The 25673-nt window shown below is 37.9% G+C and overlaps 1 protein-coding gene across 2 annotated transcripts; it reads right to left on the reverse strand.

The window, feature by feature from the left end:
- Positions 1-268: 268 nt before the first annotated feature.
- On the reverse strand, positions 269-24509 carry gpr17 (G protein-coupled receptor 17). 2 transcript variants are annotated; one of them, XM_057840469.1, is made up of 3 exons: positions 24360-24460; positions 11248-11401; positions 269-1550 (listed from the first exon to the last, which is right to left on the reverse strand). In XM_057840469.1, exon 3 carries the CDS (start codon positions 1540-1542, stop codon positions 523-525), a length of 1020 nt encoding a protein of 339 aa, XP_057696452.1. In that variant the 5' UTR covers positions 1543-1550; positions 11248-11401; positions 24360-24460; the 3' UTR covers positions 269-522. The 2 variants fall into 2 exon arrangements, with proteins under 2 accessions (XP_057696452.1, XP_057696451.1); XM_057840468.1 differs by lacking the exon at positions 11248-11401 and having other exon boundaries at positions 24360-24509.
- Positions 24510-25673: the final 1164 nt, after the last annotated feature.

Genomic DNA, 25673 nt, shown 5'->3' on the forward strand with positions numbered 1-25673 from the left:
AATCAGTAATTAAATTATTTTTTTCAAGTAATCTGTGACAACACTGATCCCGGCAACGTCACCATATATCTGTGTTCTTGTTTTGATTGTTTCTTCCCGAGGACCATCAACAGGGACGAGGGTGCTTACATGCTCCCTACTATCTGGACCAGCATCCTGGAAGAGTGAATGGTCAGCAGAGAGTGTGACTCGTCTGTCAAATCTGACAGGTGAGTCACACCGTCATCCATCAGCTGATAAAGACGCGTCACATCAACACCAGTGACACTCTAAAGAAGGCGGAAGTAGTCGCCGAAACATGTCAGGTCAATAAAACAACCTAAAACAATAGTTTGGGATAAAAGAAAAAAATCAACGAATGATTCATCATGTTTAAGAAGTCTTCTCTGTGTGAAACACATTCGTATGTAAGGTCTTTTGGAGAAGTCATTTTATGGAATGGTTGCGGCAAGGATGTCACTCACAGATAATACTTGTGAGATCACATTAAGGAATGTTTGAGGTCCATTCATTATTTTGGGTTTAAAATTCTGACTTGGCACTCACAGAACTCTCGTGAGTGCCTTTTAATTCCCCACTGGTAGCCCCTGACGCTGCCATCGCCTTGTCTTTGCACAGAAGTCGTACCAAGGTACCACGAAACTTCTCCGCGCCAAACAGGTAGATGAGCGGATCCATGGCGCCGTTGAGGCAGGTCAAGAGCGACGTGAGCCGGTTGGCCAGGCTCAGGCCTCGGCGCGTCTGGCAAGACACTTCCGGGTGGGCGTATCCCAGGATGAAGGTTGCGCGGCTAGCATGGTAGGGGAGGAAGCATACCACGTATATTAGCATGACTAGACCGATGGTACGCAGTGCCCTTAGCTTTAGGGTGGGCTCCAGACGGGACCCTCGGTGCAGGCTACGGATGATGAGTAGGTAGCAGGATAAGGTAGCCAGGAAAGGTGGCGTAAAAGCAACGGCGAGGGAAATCAGCGCCTTGCGAGAAGCTTTCTCCCGGTAAAGCTGCAAGCATACAGTCGTACCGTCCACCTCCAAGGTCTGGTGGGTCACCAGCAGAGGCGCCATTGAGACGGTAACCAACGCCCACAAACTGAAACTAATGATGTTGGCATAGCGGGCGCGGCGCACCTTCATTGAACGGACGGCGTGGACTACCGCTAGATAGCGGTCCACTGCGACGCATGCCAGGAAGTACAAGCTAGCATACATGTTGACGTAAAACAGGAAGCCCGCCAATCGGCAAGGCACTTCTCCGAAGGGCCAGTGGCCCCCAGTGAGGTGGTAGGTAGCCCTCAGGGGGAGGATAAACACATAAGACAGGTCAGCCACAGCTAGATGTATCAGGAAGACGTTGGCTGGGGAGGACGTGCCGCGCTGGTGGGAGAATATCCAGAGTGCCAGGCTGTTGCCGTTTAGCGCCAGGAAAAACACCAGGATGTAGAAGCTCCCAAATAGGACGTTCTCCATCGCAGTTTCAACCACGCAGCTTTGGGACGTCTGATTGGACACCAGGTACGGTAGCTCGGTCGTGGCCGACTCCATCTTGGTGTCTATTAAATGACATTTTTGAAATTAGAATCAACGTTAAATCCATCTGAAACTCACACAAGTTGGAGACATAGGCGGAGTTTGACTTTTGGGGCAAGGAGGGCTGAACATTTTAAAGACCCCAAAATGCAGAGTCACCAATAAAATTAAAACTTACAAGAATATTAATAATAATAAGTTGACAATGAGCGTTTTTTGTTTCCCATCATTCTTGAGGCGAATTCTAAATTAGGCTGCTTAGGCAACACTTTTTGCCAAGATCGTCATCCATTGAATTTGGTACGCCCACCGGTGTCGTGCCAATGTAGTTACCCCAGTCAAAAATTGTATCCCCTGGGCGGAGCCATATGGAGGTAGATTTGTGTCTTTGTTATTCAATAAAATAAAGTTGCTTCAATAAAAAAAAAAAGTTGCTTCAATCAAAATATATATTTTCAACCAAAAAAAGTCGCTTCAATCAAAAAAAAAAAACAAACAAAAGTGTTTGAACGCAAAAATAAATTTGAGACTCCCAAAAAAAATGCATGTGAAAGCTATTTTTCTTTGATTAATTTTTATTTTTATTTATTTTATTTTTTCAATTTTTTTTTCAATTTTTTTTTTTTTACATTTTGGCTAGGACATTTTTCTCTATTATTCAATCAAAAAATAAGTTGCTTCAAAAAAAATATAGATTTTCAAAAAGAAAAATCACTTCAATCAAAAAAAATAAAAAAAAATTTTCAATCATAGAAAAAAAATATTTAAAAAATATTTATTTCTCTATTATATACATATATATATATATATATATATATATATATATATATATATATATATATATATATATATTTTTTTTTTTTTTTTTTTTTTTATTATATGCCAAGCAAATAACTGTTCAAGGTGCTCGAAAAATAATTTCGACCCATTATAGAAATATGTGTTTTTGTTCATTTCATCCATTTTTGTTGCAGTTGTATTGCTTTGCAACTTTTATATATGGCAGAAAAGACTCAGGTGACTAAGTTCCGCTCTGAGACCTCCAATTTGCCCAAATTTTAAAATTGTCCTATATGCATGTGTGATACATCATTGGAAAGCTTAAAATCTCAGTTTTCTGGGGGAAGAAAATTTTTGAACAGGAGGGCATTTTTTTTTTTTTTTTTTCTTTAAACAGCCAAACCCTATCTGGAGGTGAGAGCACGCGAGAGCAGAATTACAGACGCCATGACTTTAACGAGATATTGAGTGTACTTACCTTGTTTCGATCCAAAAACTCCATGTAGCATGTATCACCAAGTGGCAAGACACAGCTGTGAATAGCCACAGCCGGATTTTGGGGGATTTTATGGGTGAAACATGGTAATATAACAAAGGTAGCGATGCAGAAATCACAGACATCAAGAAGTGGTCGAGATTTTCTTCTTCATATATTTACCCTTTTAAACATTTTTTTCAAATTTTCTTTGTTTGGATCGATTATTTATCATTTAAAACATCGGAGAAAATGCGACAGGACCAAAAAAAAATACAATTAAACGATAGTTATGAGGTAGATATCCGTGACTTTTTTACAGACGCCATTTTTTTCATTGTGACGTCATTTGTTTAAAAGTTTAAAATATACGAGTGAAAAAATTTTTTTGTCTCTTTTTTTTTTTTCTTTTAAACGAAATATTAGACATCAATTAATTATTCTAAGCTAAAAAGACAGACATTTTGAATAATGAATATAATTAATTACTTTCGTTTTATGGCTAGGTTGAAACAAAAGCGGTTGCGTGACGTCTGTAAGCAAGGGTTTCCAGGGTAAAACGGACAAGTTAAAATAGTTTGGGGGCTTCATGCGCCATGAATCTGCTATGGCAGCATATAGACATATTGTTCTATCAAACACAACTGTTGTTTTGGCTTAAAATACAGCAGTTTATTTCAAAGAGGAGTGCAAGAGCAGAAACTGCTTTTACAGTGTTGTCTGTGTTTTCCGCCATATATATGGTTGAAAACATTCATTATATTAAATATTCAAAATGTCTGTTGTTTTAGCTTAGAATCATTAATTGATGTCTCATATTTTGTTTTTTGTTTTTTTAAAAAACTTAATAAAAATTATTCACTCACATATTTTAAACTTTTAAACAAATTATGTCACAATGAAAAAAATGGTGTCTGTAAAAAAGTCACGGATATCTACCTCATAATTATCGCTTCATTGTATTTTTTTTGTTACTGTCGCATTTTCTCCTATATGTTAGATGATAAATAATCGATCCAACAAAGAAAAATTGGGAAAAAAAAAACTTTTAAAGGGGTAAATATGTGAAAAAGAAAATCTCGACCACTCCTTGATGTCTGCGATTTCTGCATCACGACCCTTGTTGTATTACCATGTTTCACCCATAAAATCCCCAAAAAAATCCAGCTGTGGCCATTCACAGCTGTGTCTTGGCACTCGGTGATACATGCTACATGGAGTTTTGGGATCGAAACAAGGTAAGTATGCATCGCGTACTACGTACTACCATACTACCGTACTACGCGATAATATCTCGTTAAAGTCATGGCGTCTGTAATTCTGCTCTCGCGTGCTCTCGCCTCCGGTTAGGGTTTTGCTGTTGAAAGAACTTTTTTTTTTCGAAATGCCCTCCAGTTCAAAACTTTTCTTCCCCCAGAAAATTGAGATCTTAAGCTTTCCAATGATGTATTACACATGCATATTCGACAATTTTGAAATTAGGCCAAATTGGGGGTCTCAGAGCGGAAATTCAAGTCACCTGAGTGTTTTCCGCCATATATATTTTAAATTCTCTGCAAAGCAAATGACTGTCTAAGGTGCTCAAAAAATAATTTCGCCCCATTATAAAAATGTGTTTTGTTCATTTCATTCATTTTTGTTGCAGTTTTATTGCTTTACAACTTTTATATATATATATATATATATATATATATATATATATATATATATATATATATATATATATATATATATATATATATATATATATTGCAACTTTTATATACAGTGGGGAGAACAAGTATTTGAATCAAATATAAATACAAATACTTGAATCAAATACTTGTTCTCCTCACTGTATATATATATATACAGGACTGTCTCAAAAAATTAGAATATTGTGTATTCTAATCTCCTGAGACAGTCCAGTATATTCGTCACAAAAGTCATATCGGCAGGGAAAAGATCTCTCTTGTTTCATGCCAAGGAAGTCTTGATCTTTAAACAATTCAGAGCGAAGTCACTATCTGATTTTATGCCAGTAGCGACACTAGCATTTATTGTTCAACAGTGTGGACTGGCCCGTGTGAAAAACACCCCCCTGCTGTTAGGCGTTTCCTGTCTTGGTCCATTCTGCTGACTGTCACTGGCTGGAAGATGGTCAAGAGATTATCGGTTATGATTTCATGCTGAGGCAGCATGGTGGAACAGTCGTTAGCATACAGTATCTGACTCATAGTTCTGTGGGCCGCTTTTTGTAACTCCTTCAGTGGACTTAGCACATTCTCCAACCATAAGTGGAGTTTAAGGTAGGGGGGGGGGGGGCGGGCCGAAAAGTGTCATTATATATATATATGTGTATATATATATATATATATATATATATATAAGGGCTGTCAAACGATTAAAATTTTTAATCGAGTTAATTACAGCTTATAAATTAATTAATCGTAATTAATCGCAATTAATCGCAATTCGAACCATTTATAAAATATGCCATATTTTTCTGTAAATTATATATATATTCTGTAAAATAAATTGTTGGAATGGAAAGATAAGACACAAGATGGATATAAACATTCAACATACGGTACATAAGGACTGTAGTGGGCATTTCACTCTACTGTCATTTAAATCTGTCTGTGCTGTCCTCACTCCGAAGCGTCTACTTTTTCCAAAGCTAGACAGCTAGTGAACGACGCCATAATAATCAGACTTCTTTCTTTTTCATCTGATTTATTAATAAAATGGCCTCAAACCATTGTCCTCTTTAGACTGTCGTAAAACTACAAAAAAAAACAGTACACAAGCATTGCATTAGCAACAACGTTGGCTTAGCACGCTATACAGGTTCACAAAACATAAACAAAAAGCGTCTCATCCAAAAAATATTAACATTTCGCTTACTAACATACTATGTACATTATTTACAACAACCATACTTACGGACAAGTCTTGTACAAGGATCATATAAGCACAACATTACAACACAGGCGTCAGCCCGAGACCTCCTGCAGCCATATTGAACTGGCAAGACAACAATAAACCATGTCGCAAAGTGACCACAAGAGTTCGCTGTTAGACAGCACAAAAAGCCTTGCTGTAAAATTTATCAAAAGGCAGAATACTGTCTGAGCGGGACATGTGCATTAATTGCGTCAAATATTTTAACGTGATTAATTTAAAAAATTAATTACCGCGTGTTAACGCGATAATTTTGACAGCCCTAATATATATATATATATATATACAGGACTGTCTCAAAAAATTAGAATATTGTGTATTCTAATTTCCTGAGACAGTCCAGTATTGAGGAACGTTTGCATTTTTTTTTTTTTTTTTTGTCAATGTTGTGCGGTTCAATTCATATAAACCATAAACGCGCATTCACATCAATATCAGGTAACCTCGAAGTAACTGGCGGATATTCCCGAGGTGCGTCCATCAAAAATGGAGGAGTTTGACTAACGCATTCCTGCATTCCACTCCGCAGTGAGTATTATTTTTGAGACACACCTCGTGCTTAATCACCCTCGACTCTCGTCCTCTGGGATCCCTCAAGACAGAGAGCATCTCCCCCGCCTTATTATTACCATGTTGTTTCTTTTTATCTTGACAGCGGAACAAGAAAAAAGTACAAATCATAGGCTTATTGCCAATGTGTACATTTTTTGGAGAAGTCACAATCTCGCAGATGTGGAAAGGAGTGGCGGGTTGAGGAAAAAGCCAAAGGAATCAGTCTAAGTTGCAGCTGCCCTGACTTTGTGTCCGTTTGTGCGTGTTGCTTGACAATGAGGGCCATCAGGCTGCCAGCTTTCACAGACTCATTGAGTGAAAACTAATTCAAGGCAGCTGACAGTTTAAATTAGCATGTCAGTAATCTGACAACAATATCACACCGGATCTGAATCTAAAACCGTGGTTTGTGTTGGGAAAAGGGATTCCACAACCCTGTACACAGCCACTTGTGGCTCAGAATGAGTGGACAGGTAGGACGTTGAGAACCCTGTCATCCATCTATCATAGACTGAAAGGGATCCTAAAAATACAGTGGGGAAAATAAGTATTTAGCCAACCACCAATTGTGCAAGTTCTCCTACTTGAAAAGATTAGAGAGGCCTGTAATCGTCAACATGGGTAAACCTCAACCATGAGAGACAGAATGTGGAACCCCCCCACCCAGAAAATCACATTGTTTGATTTTTAAATAATTTATTTCCGAATTAGAGTGGAAAATAAGTATTTGGTCACCTACAAACAAGCAAGATTTCTGGCTGTCAAAGAGGGCTAACGTCTTCTAAGAAGGTCTAACGAGGCTCCACTCATTACCGGTATTATTGACACCTGTTTTAACTCATTATTGGTATAAAAGACACTTGTCCACAACCTCAGTCAGTCACACTCCAAACTCCACTATGGCCAAGACCAAAGAGCTGTAGAAGGACACCAGAGACAAAATTGTAGACCCGCACCAGGCTGGGAAGACTGAATCTGTAATAGGTAAAACGCTTGGTGTAAAGAAATCAACTGTGAGAGCAATTATTAGAAAATGGAAGACATACAAGACCACTGATAATCTCCCTCGATCTGGGGCTCCATGCAAGATCTCACCTTGTGGCGTCAAAATGATAACAAGAACGGTGAGCAAAAATCCCAGAACCACACCGGGGGACCTAGTGAATGTCCTACAGAGAGCTGGGACCACAGTAACAAAGGCTACTATCAGTAACACAATGCGCCGCCAGGGACTCAAATCCTGCACTGCCAGACGTGTCCCCCTGCTGAAGCCAGTACACGTCCAGGCCCGTCTGCGGTTTGCTAGAGAGCATTTGGATGATCAAGAAGAGGACTGGGAGAATGTGTTATGGTCAGATGAAACCAAAATGAAGCTTTTTGGTAGAAACACAGGTTCTCATGTTTGGAGGAGAGAGAATACTGAATTGCATCCGAAGAACACCATACCCACTGTGAAGCATGGGGGTGGAAACATCATGCTTTGGGGCTGTTTTTCTGCAAAGGGACCAGGACGACTGATCTGTGTAAAGGAAAGAATGAATATGGCCATGTATCGAGAGATTTTGAGTGAAAATCTCCTTCCATCAGCAAGGGCATTGAAGATGAGACGTGGCTTGGTCTTTCAGCATGACAATGATCCCAAACACACAGCCAGGGCAACAAAGGAGTGGCTTCGTAAGAAGCATTTCAAGGTCCTGGAGTGGCCTAGCCTGTCTCCAGATCTCAACCCCATAGAAAATCTGTGGAGGGAGTTGAAAGTCCGTGTTGCCCAACGACAGCCCCAAAACATCACTCCTCTAGAGGAGATCTGCATGGAGGAATGGGCCAAAATACCAGCAACAGTGTGTGAAAAGCTTGTGAAGAGTTACAGAAAACGTTTGGCCACTGTTATTACCATCAAAGGGTACATAACAAAGTATTTTCCACCATGATTTGCAAATAAATTCTTTAAAAATCAAACAAAATTTATTTTCTGTTTTTTTTTTTTCCCACATCTGTCTCTCATGGTTGAGGTTTACCCGTGTTGACAATTAGAGGCCTCTCTAATATTTTCAAGTGGGAGAACTTGCACAATTAGTGGTTGACTAAATACTTATTTGCCCCACTGTACGTTATTAGAAACACATATTATTTAGCACATGTTTAGTACATGTTTTAACCTATGGAGGGCGCCATGTTATACGCGTGCAATGCACGCTTGGGGTGATGACGCAGTTGGCCTGGACTGGGAGAATAGCTGTGCTAGATAGAAAGTGAAGCTAGTATGACCACTGGCATGATTTTGTCACATTCTGTTGCTGGTCAGATTGCTTTGTTACAGAAATGTCAGATGAGTTCCCAACGTCGTACCTGCATCCAATTCCAGCTCATCAGCAGTGTCTTTAAACCGATCCTAGGTGGCTTGCCGAGATACTGATACTGATCTCCCTTTGTTGCTAGTTGCGTCATTGTCTTGTTTTTTTCGTTTGTCTGCCTCTCACCACGTTTTTCCCTCGAGTTTTTTTTTTCTTTTTAATTGATCCCGACCTACTGTCATGGACCCTTTTCGTGTCTCTTTTTTTTGTGTGTGTGTGTTCAATAAACCTTTTTATGCGATTCCTATGTTATTGTTGTCTGCTTGCTGTCTGAAGCTGGCCTAAACTGCGCTTAGTAATGGTTACTTTGTTATTTATGACGGGGCTTGGGGGGGGGCGTAAATATATTTTCACTGAGGGTGGTAATTAAATAGAATTATCATTTGGAAACTGCATTTTAAATTTACGTTTTTTTTTACTGTGAAATTGAAATTAGTTTGATGAACTGAAATCTTTGTATGTTATGTATATGAGAGGGCAATTACTTTTTTAAGGCACTGAAATACAAAAGTGGGTTAGTCAGGAAATTTAGGCTGAAAAAAGTGGAATCGGAAGCAATATGGTAAATGAATGAAACGTGGCATCCAGGTTCATGCAACGATTCATGAATGGGCCCTAGATCAGAGTTTAGAAACCCTACTTTTCATCAATTTTCTACTCTGTTCAGACAAAATACGATAATGTTTTGGACAAAAATCATCACTACACAAATATAACTGGAACTCCCCAATATAAACTAGTGCTCGTTATTCGATTAGAAAAAAAGTTTCGAATCAAATTTTGGTGCTTTGAGTATTCATTTAGTTAGAGTGACGTTGTAATGGTATGTTTTGAAAGTGTTTGCATTTACTTTTATTGATTCGGGTGGATACATTGCCCTCTAGTGGCAACAGTGAATATGAAATAACTAACATGGCTGGATCGAGCTGCCCCCTGCTAAGACCAACATAAGGTTGTAAGATTTTGTTTGAGCGAATTCTTTTTATGCATTCGTAATTTAGTTTAGAGGTATAGTTATCAGTTTTTTCGTGGGAGTATTTGTTTGAACGATTTGTAAAAAAATAGTGTTTTTTGTAAAAAAGTTAGCATTTTATAGCATTTAAGCTAGCGGAGTTTTGTCACAAAAGTTACCGTATTGGCCCGAATATAAGATGGTGTTTTTTTGCATTGAAATAAGACTGAAAAAGAGAGTCTTATATTCGCGGTCTAGACATTATACCCATTCACGACGCTAGATGGTGCCAGATATCATTGAAGCGATGTTCTGTCATGACAGATCTCAGCTGCTTTCAAGTTTAACCAGTTTGCATTATTTTATTGCAATGTTTTTCCTTATTCAGATTTGTTTCAAGACTACAGTTGCAGATAGACTTCACTTTGATGGTTAATGCAGTTATTGCAATTTTGTTGTTTTATCACAATAGATTGGTTTATTTACATTTCATAAACCAGAAGCCATTCATTTACGAATGTGATTGCACTTTAGTTTACATATTTAAATGTTCAGATATTAAGATTTGAATGAGGCAAAATAACATGCTTTTCTCTCAAATATATTGTTATAATCATTTGTTTTGGATGTACTGTAATTGCTTTCTGTATAAAAATTAATTTGGTGTTCAAAAAGTCTTTTTTTCAAACTTGAGTCTTGAAAAAGAGGGGGTCGTCTTATAATCAAGGCCGTCTCATATTCGGGCCAAAACGGTAACTGGAACTCCCCAATATGAACTAGTGCTGCATCGATAAATCGATTAACTTGTTATTTGATTCAAAAGAAGCTTCGAATCAAATTTTTCTGCTTCAAGTATTTGTTTGATTAGAGTGGCATTGTAATGGTTTGTTTTGAAAGTGTTTGCATTTAGTTTTATTGATTGGGTGGATACATTGCCCTCTAGTGGCAACAGGGAATATGAAATAACTAACATGGCTGGATCGAGCTGCTCCCCGTTAAGAACAACATAAGGTTGTAAGATTTTCTTTGAGCAAATTTTTTTTTAATGCATTCGTAATTTAGTTCAGAGGTATAGTTATCAATTTTTTCGTGGGAGTATGTGTTTGAAAGATTTTTTTAAGTAAGGGTGGGGTTTATTTTTGTAAAAAAAAAAAAAAAAAAGTTTGCATTTTATAGCATTTAAGCTAGTGTACTTTTGCAATAAGAGTTAGCTAATTTTTCTCTTGTTGTTCTTAGATCCTCATTTTTTTTATTTTTTTTTATACCATATATGGCTACTTTAGGTATTTTAATGTATTTTTAGATGAAAGTGCAACTCTGCATAGTTTGAAGAAACACTCAGGAATTTTATTTTGTCTTCACATTTTTTTTTGAAAGCGCAATCTTGGCAAGCCTTTATTTGAAGTCTCCTTAAAGTTATTCTGCAACACATAAAAATGTTCCTAATCCGATTACTCGATTATTTGAACTAACTAGTTGATAGATAAATCGACTCCTTAAATAATCGATAGCTGCAGCCATAATATAAACAACTGGTATTTTGTCTTGTCCAGAATCATGCAAGTTCACAGCATCCACGCTTCAGCCAAAATAAAATCTGCTAGTTTCATTTCTCGAGAATTAAACCACTTCAGAAAGGAAAAAATAAAATTGAAAAGGCTCACCTTAGGAGGAACCAATGACAGTTTGATAGCCAAAGAGTTTGAAGACTTCAGGGGGTCGCCTGTGAGAGAAACAAACCGTGGTCCTCTTAACCTTCCCTCTCGCTTCTCCTCCCTCAAGATGTTCTCGCCGGCGTGTCGGCGGCTCTTTTTGTGCCTGTACAAATTCGACAACAGAGAGAGCGAGTCCCGACGGGAGGCTTGGGTTTGAACCCTGAACCCTCCCCTTTCTTGTTCCTCAGAGAGCCACTTGTTGCGTACCACAATAGCCCCGAGTCAGAGTAAGTGGAGAAGAATGGCATGCCTCGCCCGGCCGGGGACCCGCTCGTCGGGCCGCGGTTCCATGGAAACAACGAGGGCCCCGCCGAAGCCCCCCTTCTCCATCTCCGATATAGAATGTTGTCAATTGACATTTATGAGTGAAGCCTCTGAGATGATGCCTCGGAGATGCTCTGTTTTGGTTCCACGGTGGGAAGAAGGGGTGGACGAGGGTGGGGTGGACACTTAAGAAACAGAGGCCCTTGTTGGTCCCCTGCCTCCTGGGGGCATGCCGACTCACAACGCCCCAAAAATAATCAGTCACACAGCCGGCGGCACAGATGTGGATAGCAGAAAGATATTTCTTTCATAGCACAGCTGTCTGCCCGCGCACACATCAGGCCTTTCTGCTCTTTGTCCTGGTCCACATGCAAATATACTCCATCAATGAGGCCACTATCTGAGTCTTGACATGGCTACCCTGTTAATCGACAGCTAATTGGGACAAAGCACACCCTCCCGCCCCCTTAACTAAAGGCTTTGTTGGCTGAGACGCTCTGTCTGCCGCACGTACACCCCCCCTTGTTCTCTTTCTCTTGCCTGATAAAAAGAACATGTCTTGTGAAATTGCATCTATAGCATTGATGTCCAAACTGTGGCTCGCGAGCCAGAAAATTATGACAATTTAATAGGGGTGTGACTAGGGATGGGAATTGATAGGATTTTTACGATTCCGATTCCATTATCGATATTGCTTAACGATTCGATTCTTTATCGATTCTCTTATCGATTCTAATTTCGGGAAAAAGAAGAACAAACATTTTGATTGGCATCAAGTTTGTTTAATCAGAAGTCACAACCTTACAAACTCACAACGAGGTCAAAAGGGGCCCAAAGCCTCAATGTTAACTGTGGCAATAAGTGGCAAATGCACAAGAATGTGTAACATTTTACTGAAACATTTTTCTAATAGAAATAAAAAATATTGGTATATTTTGGCATATAGGTCGTTGTTCTGCCTTCGGCAATGTCCCCAAACTTTTTCCTGTGAGGGCCAAATAACTTTTCCCTTCTCTGATGAGAGGCCGGGGTCAGTTTGTAACAGAAAAAGTGTGACGATTGCAGGAGTGCGTAAATGTAAAAAAATTATTGTTTTTCAGAAAGCCACAATCAAATAACCCTCTTTGGATTCTTCACGGAACAAAAGTAAACAAAATAAAAATAATAATACAATATAATAATAATAAATAATAATAGCACTATTAATTAAATAGATAATAACCAAATAACCCTCTCTGAGTTATTCACTGAAAAAGGCCAGGAAATAAATAACACTACTGAGGGAGAAAAAAACAAAAAAAATTCAAAATGCTCTCTGTAATTGTTCAGGGGGCCGGACCAAATATGGAGCCGCGGGCCGTAGTTTGGGGACCCCTGTTTTTATTTACCAGTATATTGAAATGCATGCCTTTTAGTTTTTATGGCGCTTTCACGCTCAAGTGGTAGCGCCCTTGCGCTTCCTCACGCGAAGAAGAGCGCGAAGAAGAAGAAATGCCACATCCAAGCCAGTGAGCGAGTTAGTGAGAAAGGGAAACACTGCCACGAGCCTACGTTCTTTGTTAATGTTTGTAAAATATCCACAGAGCCAACGCCTGTATGTATCATCTTCTGTGTTGTTGTTGTGTGTTTCCACTCGCGATCGGACACTTAAATCCAGTTGTGTAGTGGTTTAAACGATGTGCTAATGCTAGCGAACGCATGCTAACTGTTTGTTATGACTGTGTTAGCAGCTAATCATCGCTGATTTACGTTGATGCGAACCTGTTTGTTATTGGGGACGAAATTGATTCGTTTCATTTCTATTTTTAGTTTGAAGTGATGGTTGAATAAAGTCAGCAAATTATACCAACGTCTTCTGCATCGTCATTTGGGAGTTTAGCTAGCTGTATAGCCAGGACTGAGCTTTAGCGTCTCGGTGTGGACAGTGCAGTCTATTCCCTCCCGATGCAGTTATTTCCATCTCGCAATGACTGCAAGTCGCTTTGTTGTAATTTTTCCTCGTGAAGTGAAGACACACTTTCGAGCGTTCGAACCTACATCATTGTTATGTTTACGGCGGCAACGCTCGTGCTAAACTATCGTTAACTTTCATTTTCACCCTTTTTCCTGGTGAAGTGTAGCCAAATTTTGGAGCGAGTGGTTCTTGGCGCCATGCTAGTTTGATGCGTCTGGACAACAAGACAGTCACGTCACGACGCAATATGCGTCTTTAGGGATCGTTAAAGGGATCGTTAAGGCTTTTTCATTGTGATGTCGAGGCCTCGAAACACTCGGAACCGGTTCTGAATTGGAATCGGATTTCGATTCCCATCCCTAGGTGTGACAAAATATCGAAATAGTGATTGTTGAGGTCATTATCGAGGGTTGATTGATTGAATATTTGCTTGATTGATTGAATATTTGCTTGTGCTCATATATACCATACATAATACATATTGCCATATTTTTTTCTTATTGATATAATCAGTAAATGATTATTGCTTGCTATACTAGGTTGTAGTATAATGTTTAAGTGTTACAAAGAGTAAAGAGGGTCGGGATGACAACTGCCTTGCTTCATGGCCATCATTGCGTAACTAGACCTTCCGGGACATCTTCAGCACCTGGCGTCTGGACTTTCGTCTAGACCTTCGAGGACCATTCGAGGACATCTTCCATGGCCGCAGCATTGCATAACTGAAGTGTCTGGGTCATTCTGACCATTTTTTACCTGTGCCTTTGCTTACACACGTGTATTTAGTTAGTTCCACCTACATGCTCACACATAGCCAACCAAAATCACATGGGTGTCTCCAGCTTGCTTTCCCCCTCCCTTCAGGGCGGCACCCTTCTGTGTTAGGACAAACCCCTAATAAAAAGAGCAAAGAGGGTTTTTTCCTTTGATCAATTTTGGTGACTATACAGCGTAATCTAGCATTCCTCTGTCTAGTCCCTCTTTGCTCTCCTTGGCCAAGAAAACTGAATGTCTTCTCTCCTTATTTTTGGGTAATTTTACAAATGTCTACCTAAGGGTCTATTTTTGAACTTGACAGTGATATATCGTGAATCTTTGTATCCCAAATGGTTATCGATATGCTCCTGCCAAGAATCGAGATATGGTTTTAAGAAGGTGTCAATGTTAAAAAAAAATAAAATAAAATAAAAAATAAAATAAAAAAAGGAATGAACAAGTTGCAACCAAAATCTTCCACCTTAATAGTGTCTCAGGTAACTCTAAGGCTACCATTGACGTTGCTCGACGACCAATCCATTTAGACTGGGAACGGTCGTTCATTCCAAATAGGGCTGCAGCTATCGATTATTTTAGTAGTCGATTAATCGTTGAACTATTTAGTTCGAATAATCGAGTAATTGGATAAGCAACATAAAAAAATTTAAATACCTGAGCTGAGCCTCACACAATATATAAAAAAAAAGAAAAAGATGATCTATGTACAACAAAAGAACAATTGGCTTACATAGCAAAAGTCCGCTAGCTTAAATGCTATAAAATGCTAACACTTTTTTACAATGCTCTTAACAAATGGCTCACGACACATATTCCCACAAAAATTGGCTAAATATACCTTTAAACTAAATTAGGAATGCATTCAAAAAAATCATTAGCTCAAACAAACGCTTATGTTGGTCTTAACGGGGAGCAGATGGATTCAGCCATGTGAAATGAGGTAGACTAGAGGGCTGTGTACCCAAATCAATTAAATGCAAACACTTTCAAAACAAACCATTACAACGTCACTTTAATTAAACAAATACTCAAAGCAGCAAAATTTAATTTGAATCTTTTTCTAATCGAATTCTCGAGTTAATTAATCGTTGCAGCACTAATTCAAAACCAGGGCATTCGCAGTCATTCTGTCTGATTTTCGGGGCATTTACAGGTCACTTGCGATTCATTTACAGGTCATTTCCTGTTGAGTTTGAGTCACTGCCTATTCATTTGGGCGATTCCCATGTCACTTCCTGTTCTGTAACTCAAAATAAACAGGAAGTGACCCATAAGATACCCCAAAATAAACATGAAGTAACTGAAAATCAACAGGCAAATGACCTTAAATGGCCCAAAATTACCTCATTGCCTAGCACTGGCTGCCACTGACGTCTACTAGTGATAAACTCATTCCAATTCGCAGCAGAGGCTTGTTTTTCTGTTCATTAGTTGTTTGTAGAATATCCGAGAATGATTTCCTGACCAATGTATCGATAATCGTTGTATCGCCATATCGTGAGATCATCGTTATCGTGAGCTTTGTATCGCAAATCATATCGTATCGTGAGGTAACAAGAGGTTCCCACTCCTACAATTTAACATGGTCAGCATAAGAAGCTAGAGCTCAGCCTCTACTTTGTTTCACTTCTGAGTTTCAACTGCTAGGTGTGAGGACGGCGTGATTCCTCTTGTCTCTTCTATTGGTGTACATTTGACGAACAGCTAATGACCAGTCCGAGTAGAGTTGTGTACATTGCCCTCTAGTGGTGGCCACCATTACGAGGGTGTTAACACACCTCAGTAGCAGCTCAGCCTTCATAATGTATTGGCGGGATATGGGGTGCGGGGCCTATTCAAAGGGGGCCTATCTCCGTCAAAGCTCACCGAGTGGAAACACAAAGAGATTTTTCAGTTGAAAATTCTTGTGAATAAATGCTTAAATCCCTGAATTCTTTATAGATATGAACGTAAAAAAGTCTCGATTTTTTATTAACTAAAAAAAAAAAACGTGCAGGTAGCATTTATTTTACGTAAAAATTGCTAACTATGAGGCTATTCAGTAAGAAAATTAGCCGCTGCCATATAGCAACAAAAAGCTTTTTCCGTTTCAAATTCTTGTGAATAAATGCTTAAATTCCTGAATTCTTCATAGATATGCACGTAAAACAGTCTCGATGTTTGATTATTAAAAAAAAAAAAAAAACGTACAGGTACCATTTATTTTACGTAAATATTGCGAACTATGAGGCTAGTCAGTAAGGAAATTAGCCCCCGCCATATGTAGACAAAGAGCTTTTTCCGTTGAAAATTCTTGTGAATAAATGCTTAAATCCCTGAATTCATCATAGATATGGATGTAAAACAGTCTCGATTCTTGGTTAAAAGCAAAAAAATAAATAAAACAGTGCAGGTAGCATTTATTTTACATAAATATTACGAACATAGAGGCTAGTCTGTAAGGAAATTAGCCGCCACCATATGTAAACAAAGAGCTTTTTCCGTTGAAAATTCTTGTGAATAACTGCTTAAATCCTTGAATTATTTATAGATATGAACACGAAACAGTCTTGATTCTTGGTTATAAGCAAAAAAAACATGCAGGTAGCATTTATTTACATAAATATTGTGAACTATGAGGCCAGTCAGTAAGGAAATTAGCGGCAGCCATATGTAAACAATGAGCTTTTTCAGTTGAAAATTCTTGTGAATAAATGTTTAAATCCCTGAATTCTTTATAGATGTGGACGTAAAAGATTCTCAATTTTTGGTTAAAAGCAAAAAAAAAAAAAAAAAAAAAAAAACAGTGCAGGAAGCATTTATTTTACGTAAATATTACAAACAATGAGGCTAGTCTGTAAGGAAACTAGCCACCGCCATATATAAACAAAGAGCTTTTTCGGTTTAAAATTCTTGTGAATAAATGCTTAAATCCCTGAATTCTTTATAGATATGGACGTAAAACAGTCTCTATTCATGGTTAAAACCAAAAATAAACATGCATGTAGCATTTATTTTACATAAATATTGCAAACTATGAGGCTACTCAGTAAGGAAATTAGCTGCCGCCATATGTTAACAAAGAACTTTTTGGGTTGAAAATTCTTGTGAATAAATGCTTAAATCCCAAATGTTTTTAATAGATATGGACGGAAAACAGTTTCGATTCTTGGTTTAAGAGCAAAATTAAACATGCAGGTAGCATTTAAATATTGAAAACTATGATGCTACTCAGTTTGGAAATTAGCTGCCGCCATATGTAAACAAAGAGCTTTTCCCGTTGAAAAATCTTGTGAATAAATGCTTAAATCCCTGAATTCTTTATAGATATGGACGTAAAACAGTCTGAGTTCGTGGTTAAAAGCAAAAATAAACATGCAGGCAGCATTTATCTTACGTAAATATTGCGAACGATGAGGCTAGTCAGTAAGGAAATTAGCCGCCGCCATATGCTAAAACAAAGAGCTTTTTCCGTTGAAAATTCTTGTGAATAACTACTTAAATCCCTAAATTCTTTCTAGATATTGACGTAAAACAGTCTCAAATCTTGGCTAAAAGCGAAAAAACTTGCAGGTAGCATTTATTTTACGTAAATATTGCGAACTATGAGGCTAGTCAGTAAGGAAATTAGCCACCGCCATATGTAAACAAAGAGCTTTTTCCGTTGAAAATTCTTGTGAATAAATGCTTCAATCCTTGAATTCTTCATAGATATGGAGGTAAAACAGTCTCGATTCATGGTTTAAAAAAAACGTGCAGGTAGCAACTATTTTACGTAAACATTGCGAACTATGAGGCTAGTCAGTAAGGAAATTAGCGGCCGCCATATGTAAACCAGTGTTTTTCGTTGAAAATTCTTGTGAATAAATGCTTCAATCCCTGAATTCTTTATAGATATGGACGTAAAACAGTCACGATTCTTTGTTAAAAACAAAACAAAAAAAGGCGCAAGTAGCTTTTACTTTCGTAAATATTGCGAACTATGAGGCTAGTCAGTAAGGAAATTGGCTGCCGCCATATGTAAACGAAGAGCTTTTTCTGTTGAAAATTCTTGTGAATAAATGCTTAAATCCCTGAATCCTATACAGATATTGACATAAAACAGTCTCAATTCTTGGTTAAAACCCAAAAAAAGTTAAAAAAATAAATAAATAAAAAACAGTGCAGGTAGCATTTGTTTTACGGAAATATTGTTACCTATGAGGCTTCTCAGTAAGGAAATTAGCAGTCGCCATATGTAAACAAAGAACATTTTCCGTTGAAAATTTTTGTGAATAAATGCTTAAATCCCTGAATTCTTTATAGATATGGACGTAAAACAGTCTCGATTCTTGGTTAAAAACATACACAAAAAACGTGCAGGTAGCATTTATTTTACGTAAATATTGCGAACTATGAGGCTAGTCAGTATGGAAATTAACTGCCGCCATATGTAAACAAAGAGCTTTTTCCATTGAAAATTCGTGTGAATAAATGCTTAAAGCCCAAAATTATTTATGGATGGATTGATATGGATGTAAAACAGTCTTGGTTCTTGGTTAAAAGCAACAACAACAACAAAAAATTGCAGGTAGCATTTATTTTACGTAAATGAAGTTGAAAAGTATAATGCCAATGCTGTAGCAGCTAATTTTTCCCCATTGATTTTTTTCACAACGTTTCAAAACGCATGCGTGGTACGAAAAATATAATAATTACCTTGAATCCTCGAACAAATCACTCCTGAGACAATCCTTCTTGTGTTTATGCAGTACAGCTTTCGTACTTTTTCAACCTAAATCCGCCGTTGGATCACTGTATGTGTTTGAGAATAACTGCAACCGACTGAAGCGGAGTGTGGGATGGCCCCCTACTTGAAGGCGTGGCGCAGTGTCTGGGGAGTCCCGTCAATATCATGAAGTCTATGGCTAGGCTGTCATGTTCTTTCGAAATTGTTGGAAATCTTTGTTTTCCAAGTATTTTCATCCAAAAGACTAAGACGAAAATTAACAACACTGAATTTTGATGTCTACTATTGATAAACTAATTGGTAAGACGTTGCACCCTGGCTAGGGGAGGAACAAATTTTATTCTTTAATTCGTTCGTTGTCATTGACGGCACTAGACATCCAATCCATTTGAAGTGGGAGGTCCAAGCCTCCCAGTTCAAATGGATTGGACGTCTACGAGTGCTAAACCCATTTAAAGAGGAGAAGTTGAAATTCTTTAAAAGTTTCTTAATATTTTCAGTTTGGAGGCTCAGATCCCACTCAACAGGCACATCCAACTGGGGATTAAATTAAAAAAAAAAAAAAAACTTTGCCAGGCCCCCAAGCATGTGGGGGTGCCTTATAGGAATTTCAGTGGGGCCCGTCAGCACCCACACTGTGCTCGATGAAATAATTCAGTTTGCTTTTTGGTTAGGAGAACACGGCCAACAAACCTTCTTGAGAAAATTCCTCATAAAAACTCATTGGCCGGCCACCCACCCTCTCGACAAAATAAGTAGTTTTTGAAGGTGAAAACTCCACCAGCACCCCCTCATGATTATGTCTGGGGGGCCACAGTTAATGGTGAAAACATGATGGGCATAAATTGAAAGCAATCCGGTTAAAAACTAAGTACAGCGCTAAATTAACTACACATATTCTTACCACTGAATTGAATTCATTAGTCAACTCAAAACCTAATGATGTCTCAGTTTACGATGTTAGAGTCACATTGTAAACTGAAGACCTCCTGTGTTTTCCTGGCTTTGTTTGCATTCCTACTGAGTGACTAAGTACCGTAATTTCTGGACTAAAAACCGCTTACAGTGCCTTGCAAAAGTATTCGGCCCCCTTGAATCTTGCAACCTTTCGCCACATTTCAGGGTTCAAACATAAAGATATGAAATTTAATTTTTTTGTCAAGAATCAACAACAAGTGGGACACAATCGTGAAGTGGAACAACATTTATTGGATAATTTAAACTTTTTTAACAAATAAAAAACTGAAAAGTGGGGCGTGCAATATTATTCGGCCCCCTTGTGTTAATACTTTGTAGCGCCACCTTTTGCTCCAATTACAGCTGCGAGTCGCTTGGGGTATGTTTCTATCAGTTTTGCACATCGAGAGACTGACATTCTTGCCCATTCTTCCTTGCAAAACAGCTCGAGCTCAGTGAGGTTGGATGGAGAGTGTTTGTGAACAGCAGTCTTCAGCTCTTTCCACAGATTCTCGATTGGATTCAGGTCTGGACTTTGACTTGGCCATTCTAACACCTGGATACGTTTATTTTTTAACCATTCCATTGTAGATTTGGCTTTATGTTTTGGATCATTGTCCTGTTGGAAGATAAATCTCCGTCCCAGTCTCAGATCTTGTGCAGATACCAACAGGTTTTCTTCCAGAATGTTCCTGTATTTGGCTGCATCCATCTTCCCGTCAATTTTAACCATCTTCCCTGTCCCTGCTGAAGAAAAGCAGGCCCAAACCATGATGCTGCCACCACCATGTTTGACAGTGGGGATGGTGTGTTCAGGGTGATGAGCTGTGTTGCTTTTACGCCAAACATATCGTTTTGCATTGTGGCCAAAAAGTTCAATTTTGGTTTCATCTGACCAGAGCACCTTCTTCCACATGTGTCTCCCAGGTGGCTTGTGGCAAACTTTAAACGAGACTTTTTATGGATATCTTTGAGAAATGGCTTTCTTCTTGCCACTCTTCCATAAAGGCCAGATTTGTGCAGTGTACGACTGATTGTTGTGTTATGGACAGACTCTCCCACTTCAGCTGTAGATCTCTGCAGTTCATTCAGAGTGATCATGGGCCTCTTGGCTGCATCTCTGATCAGTTTTCTCCTTGTTTGAGAAGAAAGTTTGGAAGGACGGCCGGGTCTTGGTAGATTTGCAGTGGTCTGATGCTCCTTCCATTTCAATATGATGGCTTGCACAGTGCTCCTTGAGATGTTTAAAGCTTGGGAAATCTTTTTGTATCCAAATCCAGCTTTAAACTTCTCCACAACAGTATCTCGGACCTGCCTGGTGTGTTCCTTGGTTTTCATAATGCTCTCTGCACTTTAAACAGAACCCTGAGACTATCACAGAGCAGGTGCATTTATACGGAGACTTGATTACACACAGGTGGATTCTATTTATCATCATCGGTCAATTAGGACAACATTGGATCATTCAGAGATCCTCACTGAACTTCCGGAGTGAGTTTGCTGCACTGAAAGTAAAGGGGCCGAATAATATTGCACGCCCCACTTTTCAGTTTTTTATTTGTTAAAAAAGTTTAAATTATCCAATAAATGTTGTTCCACTTCACGATTGTGTTCCACTTGTTGTTGATTCTTGACAAAAAAATTAAATTTCATATCTTTATGTTTGAAGCCTGAAATGTGGCGAAAGTTTGCAAGATTCAAGGGGGCCGAATACTTTTGCAAGGCACTGTATATTCAAGAAGTGTACTAAGACCCTGCAGCGTATAGTGTAGTTCAGTATACATTAGGGCTGTCAAAATTATCGCGTTAACGGATGGTAATTAATTTTTAAAATTAATCACGTTAAAATATTTGACACAATTAACGCACATGCCCAGCTCAAACAGATTGAAGTGACAGCACAGTGTCATTGCCATTTGTTACTTGTGTTTTTTTGTGTTTTGTCGCCCTCTGCTGGCGCTTGGGTGCAACTGATTTTATGGGTTTCAGCACGATGAGCATTGTGTAATTATTGACATCAACAATGGCGTGCTACTAGTTCATTTTTTGTTTGAAAATTTTACAAATTTTATTAAAAAGAAAACATTAGGGGGGGGTTTTAATTAGGGCTGTCAAAATTAACGCGTTAACGGGCGGTAATTAATTTTTTAATTAATCACGTTAAAATATTTGACACAATTAACGCACATGCCCCGCTCAAACAGATTAAAATGACAGCACAGTGTCATATCCACTTGTTACTTGTGTTTTTTTTTCGTCTTTTGTCGCCCTCTGCTGGCGCTTGGGTGCGACTGATTTTATGGCACCATGAGCATTGTGTAATTATTGACATCAACAATTGCGAGCTACTAGTTTATTTTTTTATTGAAAATTTTACTAATTTTATTAAAACGAAAACATTAAGAGGGGTTTTAATATAAAATGTCTATAACTTGTACTAACATTTATCCTTTAAGAACTTTTTAAGAACTTTTAAGAAGTCTTTCTATCCATGGATCGCTTTAACAGAATGTTAATAATGTTAATGCCATCTTGTTGTTTTATTGTTGTAATAAACAAATACAGTACTTATGTACATTATGTTGAATGTATACAGTATATCCGTCAGAAAAATATGGCATATTTTATAGATGGTTGGAATTGCGATTAATTACGATTAATTTTTAAGCTGTGATTAACTCGGATAAAAATTTTAATCGTTTGACGGCCCTAATTTATATATGATTCTTATTTTTAGAATGAGTTATATCTCTTTTGTAATGACGCCAGAAATGTCTGGTTACGATATTGGATTGCAAATGTATCGATACTCAGTTGTATGTTTTTGAATAAAAACAGTTTTTTTTTTTGTAGTATTTTCCCCTAATCTTGATAGTAACAAAGGATGTATTTGCATTTTCCATCTAATCCATTGGCTGCGACTGACAGCGAATGAACGGATGTTTGTCTAGACTCGAGACTAAATCAAAACTCTTGAAATGAGTTTGTTTTTAAGAGCCACACGACTGGACGTCTGTCATGGTTAATGACACAGAAAGAGTTGATTAACAGGGGCGAATCCACCTGGGTGGCTTCAGGGGGTAACTGCCACCCTAAAAAATAGGCTTGCCACTTCAATTGCCACCCCAGCCAGTACCGATGAAAACTTAAATCTGATATTTACTGCCATTAATTAATGTTTCAGTGAGGATCCTTATAATAGTAATATAAAAAAACTATTATTTATAGAATGTACTGTACATGTATTATTTATATATATATAAATAGTATAAGTATATATATTATGATATATAGTATACTAGTGTAAGTATATACAAGTATATATCATTAAAAAAATATTTTTTAAAACAAAAAAAAAAAACTTTGATGAAGCGAAGTTTTCATCAGTTGTAAATGTCACTTGTGACTTTTTGTAGTATCTACATACCAATACTTAGCAAAATCTGATTCAATATGTATACACATCTGCCATATGTTGACACAATTTATTTTAGCACAATTCAATGTAGTTTGATCAAAATGCAAAATGATTATATTTTTGTTATGCCGTTTTGTAAAAAAAAAAATAATAATAATTAGAGATGCCGATCGATCGGGTCCGATCACGTCATTTTCAAAGTATCGGAATTGGCAAAAAAATATTGGCCATGCCTTTTTAAATTTTTTTTTTTTTTTTTAATTAAATCGTTTTCTAATTGTATTTAACGTTACAAACATAATATGTTACACTCATCCAGAGTCTTTAGTTTAGGCTTAAAGTAGGGTTATCAAATTAAATCCCGATATCGGCGGTAACTAATTTTTAAAAAAATGTATCACGTAAAAATATTTAACGCAATTAATGCATGCACTGCACGACCCACCCACGCATTGTCGCGCTCAATCTGTAATGGCGCCGTCTTACCTATATAGAGAGATAAAAGGCAGCGTAAAATAGAGATGGGGCGCTCGAGCCTTCCTACTCGAATCCGATTCGAGCAAATGAAGTAGAGGCGTGTCAAAGCAGTGTTTCGAAAATGGCGTCGAGCAAGCCAAAAATCACGTGACCACTGCTGACGAGGCCTCGAACGTCACAGAGGTGTCAGCAAGTCACACTGTTTCCACAGGAAAATGAAAACTCGATGGGAGCCCGCCCGCTCAATCGGTAGGAACGCAATAAAAAGTGGCAGAATAACGCAGTTATTCACATTTTTTTTGAGAGGAGGAATTTTCACGAGTGCTACAAACTTTTGCTCATTTTCAAGTGAGGAGTGAGAATATCATTATCACTTTGATTTCTATAAAATTCATTCACATCGTTATACACTAGATAGTGGCATACGTTTAGATATTTAGAATATATACATATACGACACATCCTCGGCCCCAGAAATTATACTTAATTAAAAAAAATATTTCACAAACCTTTCCTTTTTATGCGGCTCATTCCATCTTCTGATTTTGGAATCCTTATAGTATGCAATAACTAATATACCTGTTCCCAAGCACTGTGTGTACTGTACTGTAATATTTACAAAAAATTAAAAATACAGAGTTACTCCCCGACACCTAGGACGAGCCACTTACAAGACTAGCACTGTCGTGTATTACAAAGACTGCTTTGAACACATCTTCACAGACAAAGCAATGACACTGGCTTAAAAAGGTCAACTTTAATTGTGTGAATAACCCTTAATGATGACACGATCACACGGCTGAAATAGACGACATCCACTTAATTCTATTGAAGATGTGCAATGCGGAGGCAATTTGAGAAGTTTAGTTTTAAAAAGAAACATGCACTGTTTATCCAGTAGATGGAGCTCTTGCAGTGTGTCAAACGCCTCGAAACAGTGATTCAATTTAGGGCAATTGTCTCAAAAGTGGTTCATTGTTTCGGAAAGCCTCGGTTTTTCCATCCCTAGCGTAAAATGAGTAGAATGAATTTTGGCAGCCTGTGGAGCCTTTTATAATTGGCTAAAGCCTTACAATCCCTCTCTCTATGATTAGAAATATCATGGGAAGCAATGTGGTGAAGCAAGGTAGCAATTAATCTTTTTCTTAACACCTTATGTTATTTCCCAACGCAGAGAAGATATATCAATTGGTAGCACTATGCACAGTCATGGTTGCACTTCCCATCATGCATTTGGGCAGAACAGTTAAATGGCTACAGTATCATTTACTGAAAGCTCAACAAATACACTAGATGGCAATATTTAGTCACGATATACAAAGTCACAAGTCTTTCTATCCGTGGATCCCTCTCACAGAAAAAATGTTAATTATGTAAATTCCATCTTGAGGATTTATTGTCATAATAAACAAATACAGTACTTATGTACTGTATGTTGAATGTATATATTTGTCCGAGTTTTATTAATTTTTTTCTTAATGCGTTGCCAAAATGTATATGATCGGGAAAAATTATCGGGAATGATTGGAATTGAATCGGGAGCAAAAAACAAGCAATCGGATTTATGTAGTAATATATATATATTTTTTTTATGCCCTGTGTTTTTATACGCATGTTTGCACGTGGGGAGAAAGGAAAGAAATTTCATCTGTGCTGTATGTTCTACGTATATGCATATTTGACATTAAAGCTGAACTTGACTTGAAATATCGGGATCGGCAGATACTCAAACAAAAACAATCGGGATCGGATCGGGAGCAAAAAACATGATCGGAACAACCCTAATAATAATAATAATAATCTACAAAATGGTCATACACTTC

Source organism: Corythoichthys intestinalis, chromosome 7, assembly GCF_030265065.1.
Source record: "Corythoichthys intestinalis isolate RoL2023-P3 chromosome 7, ASM3026506v1, whole genome shotgun sequence".
NCBI lineage: Eukaryota > Metazoa > Chordata > Actinopteri > Syngnathiformes > Syngnathidae > Corythoichthys > Corythoichthys intestinalis.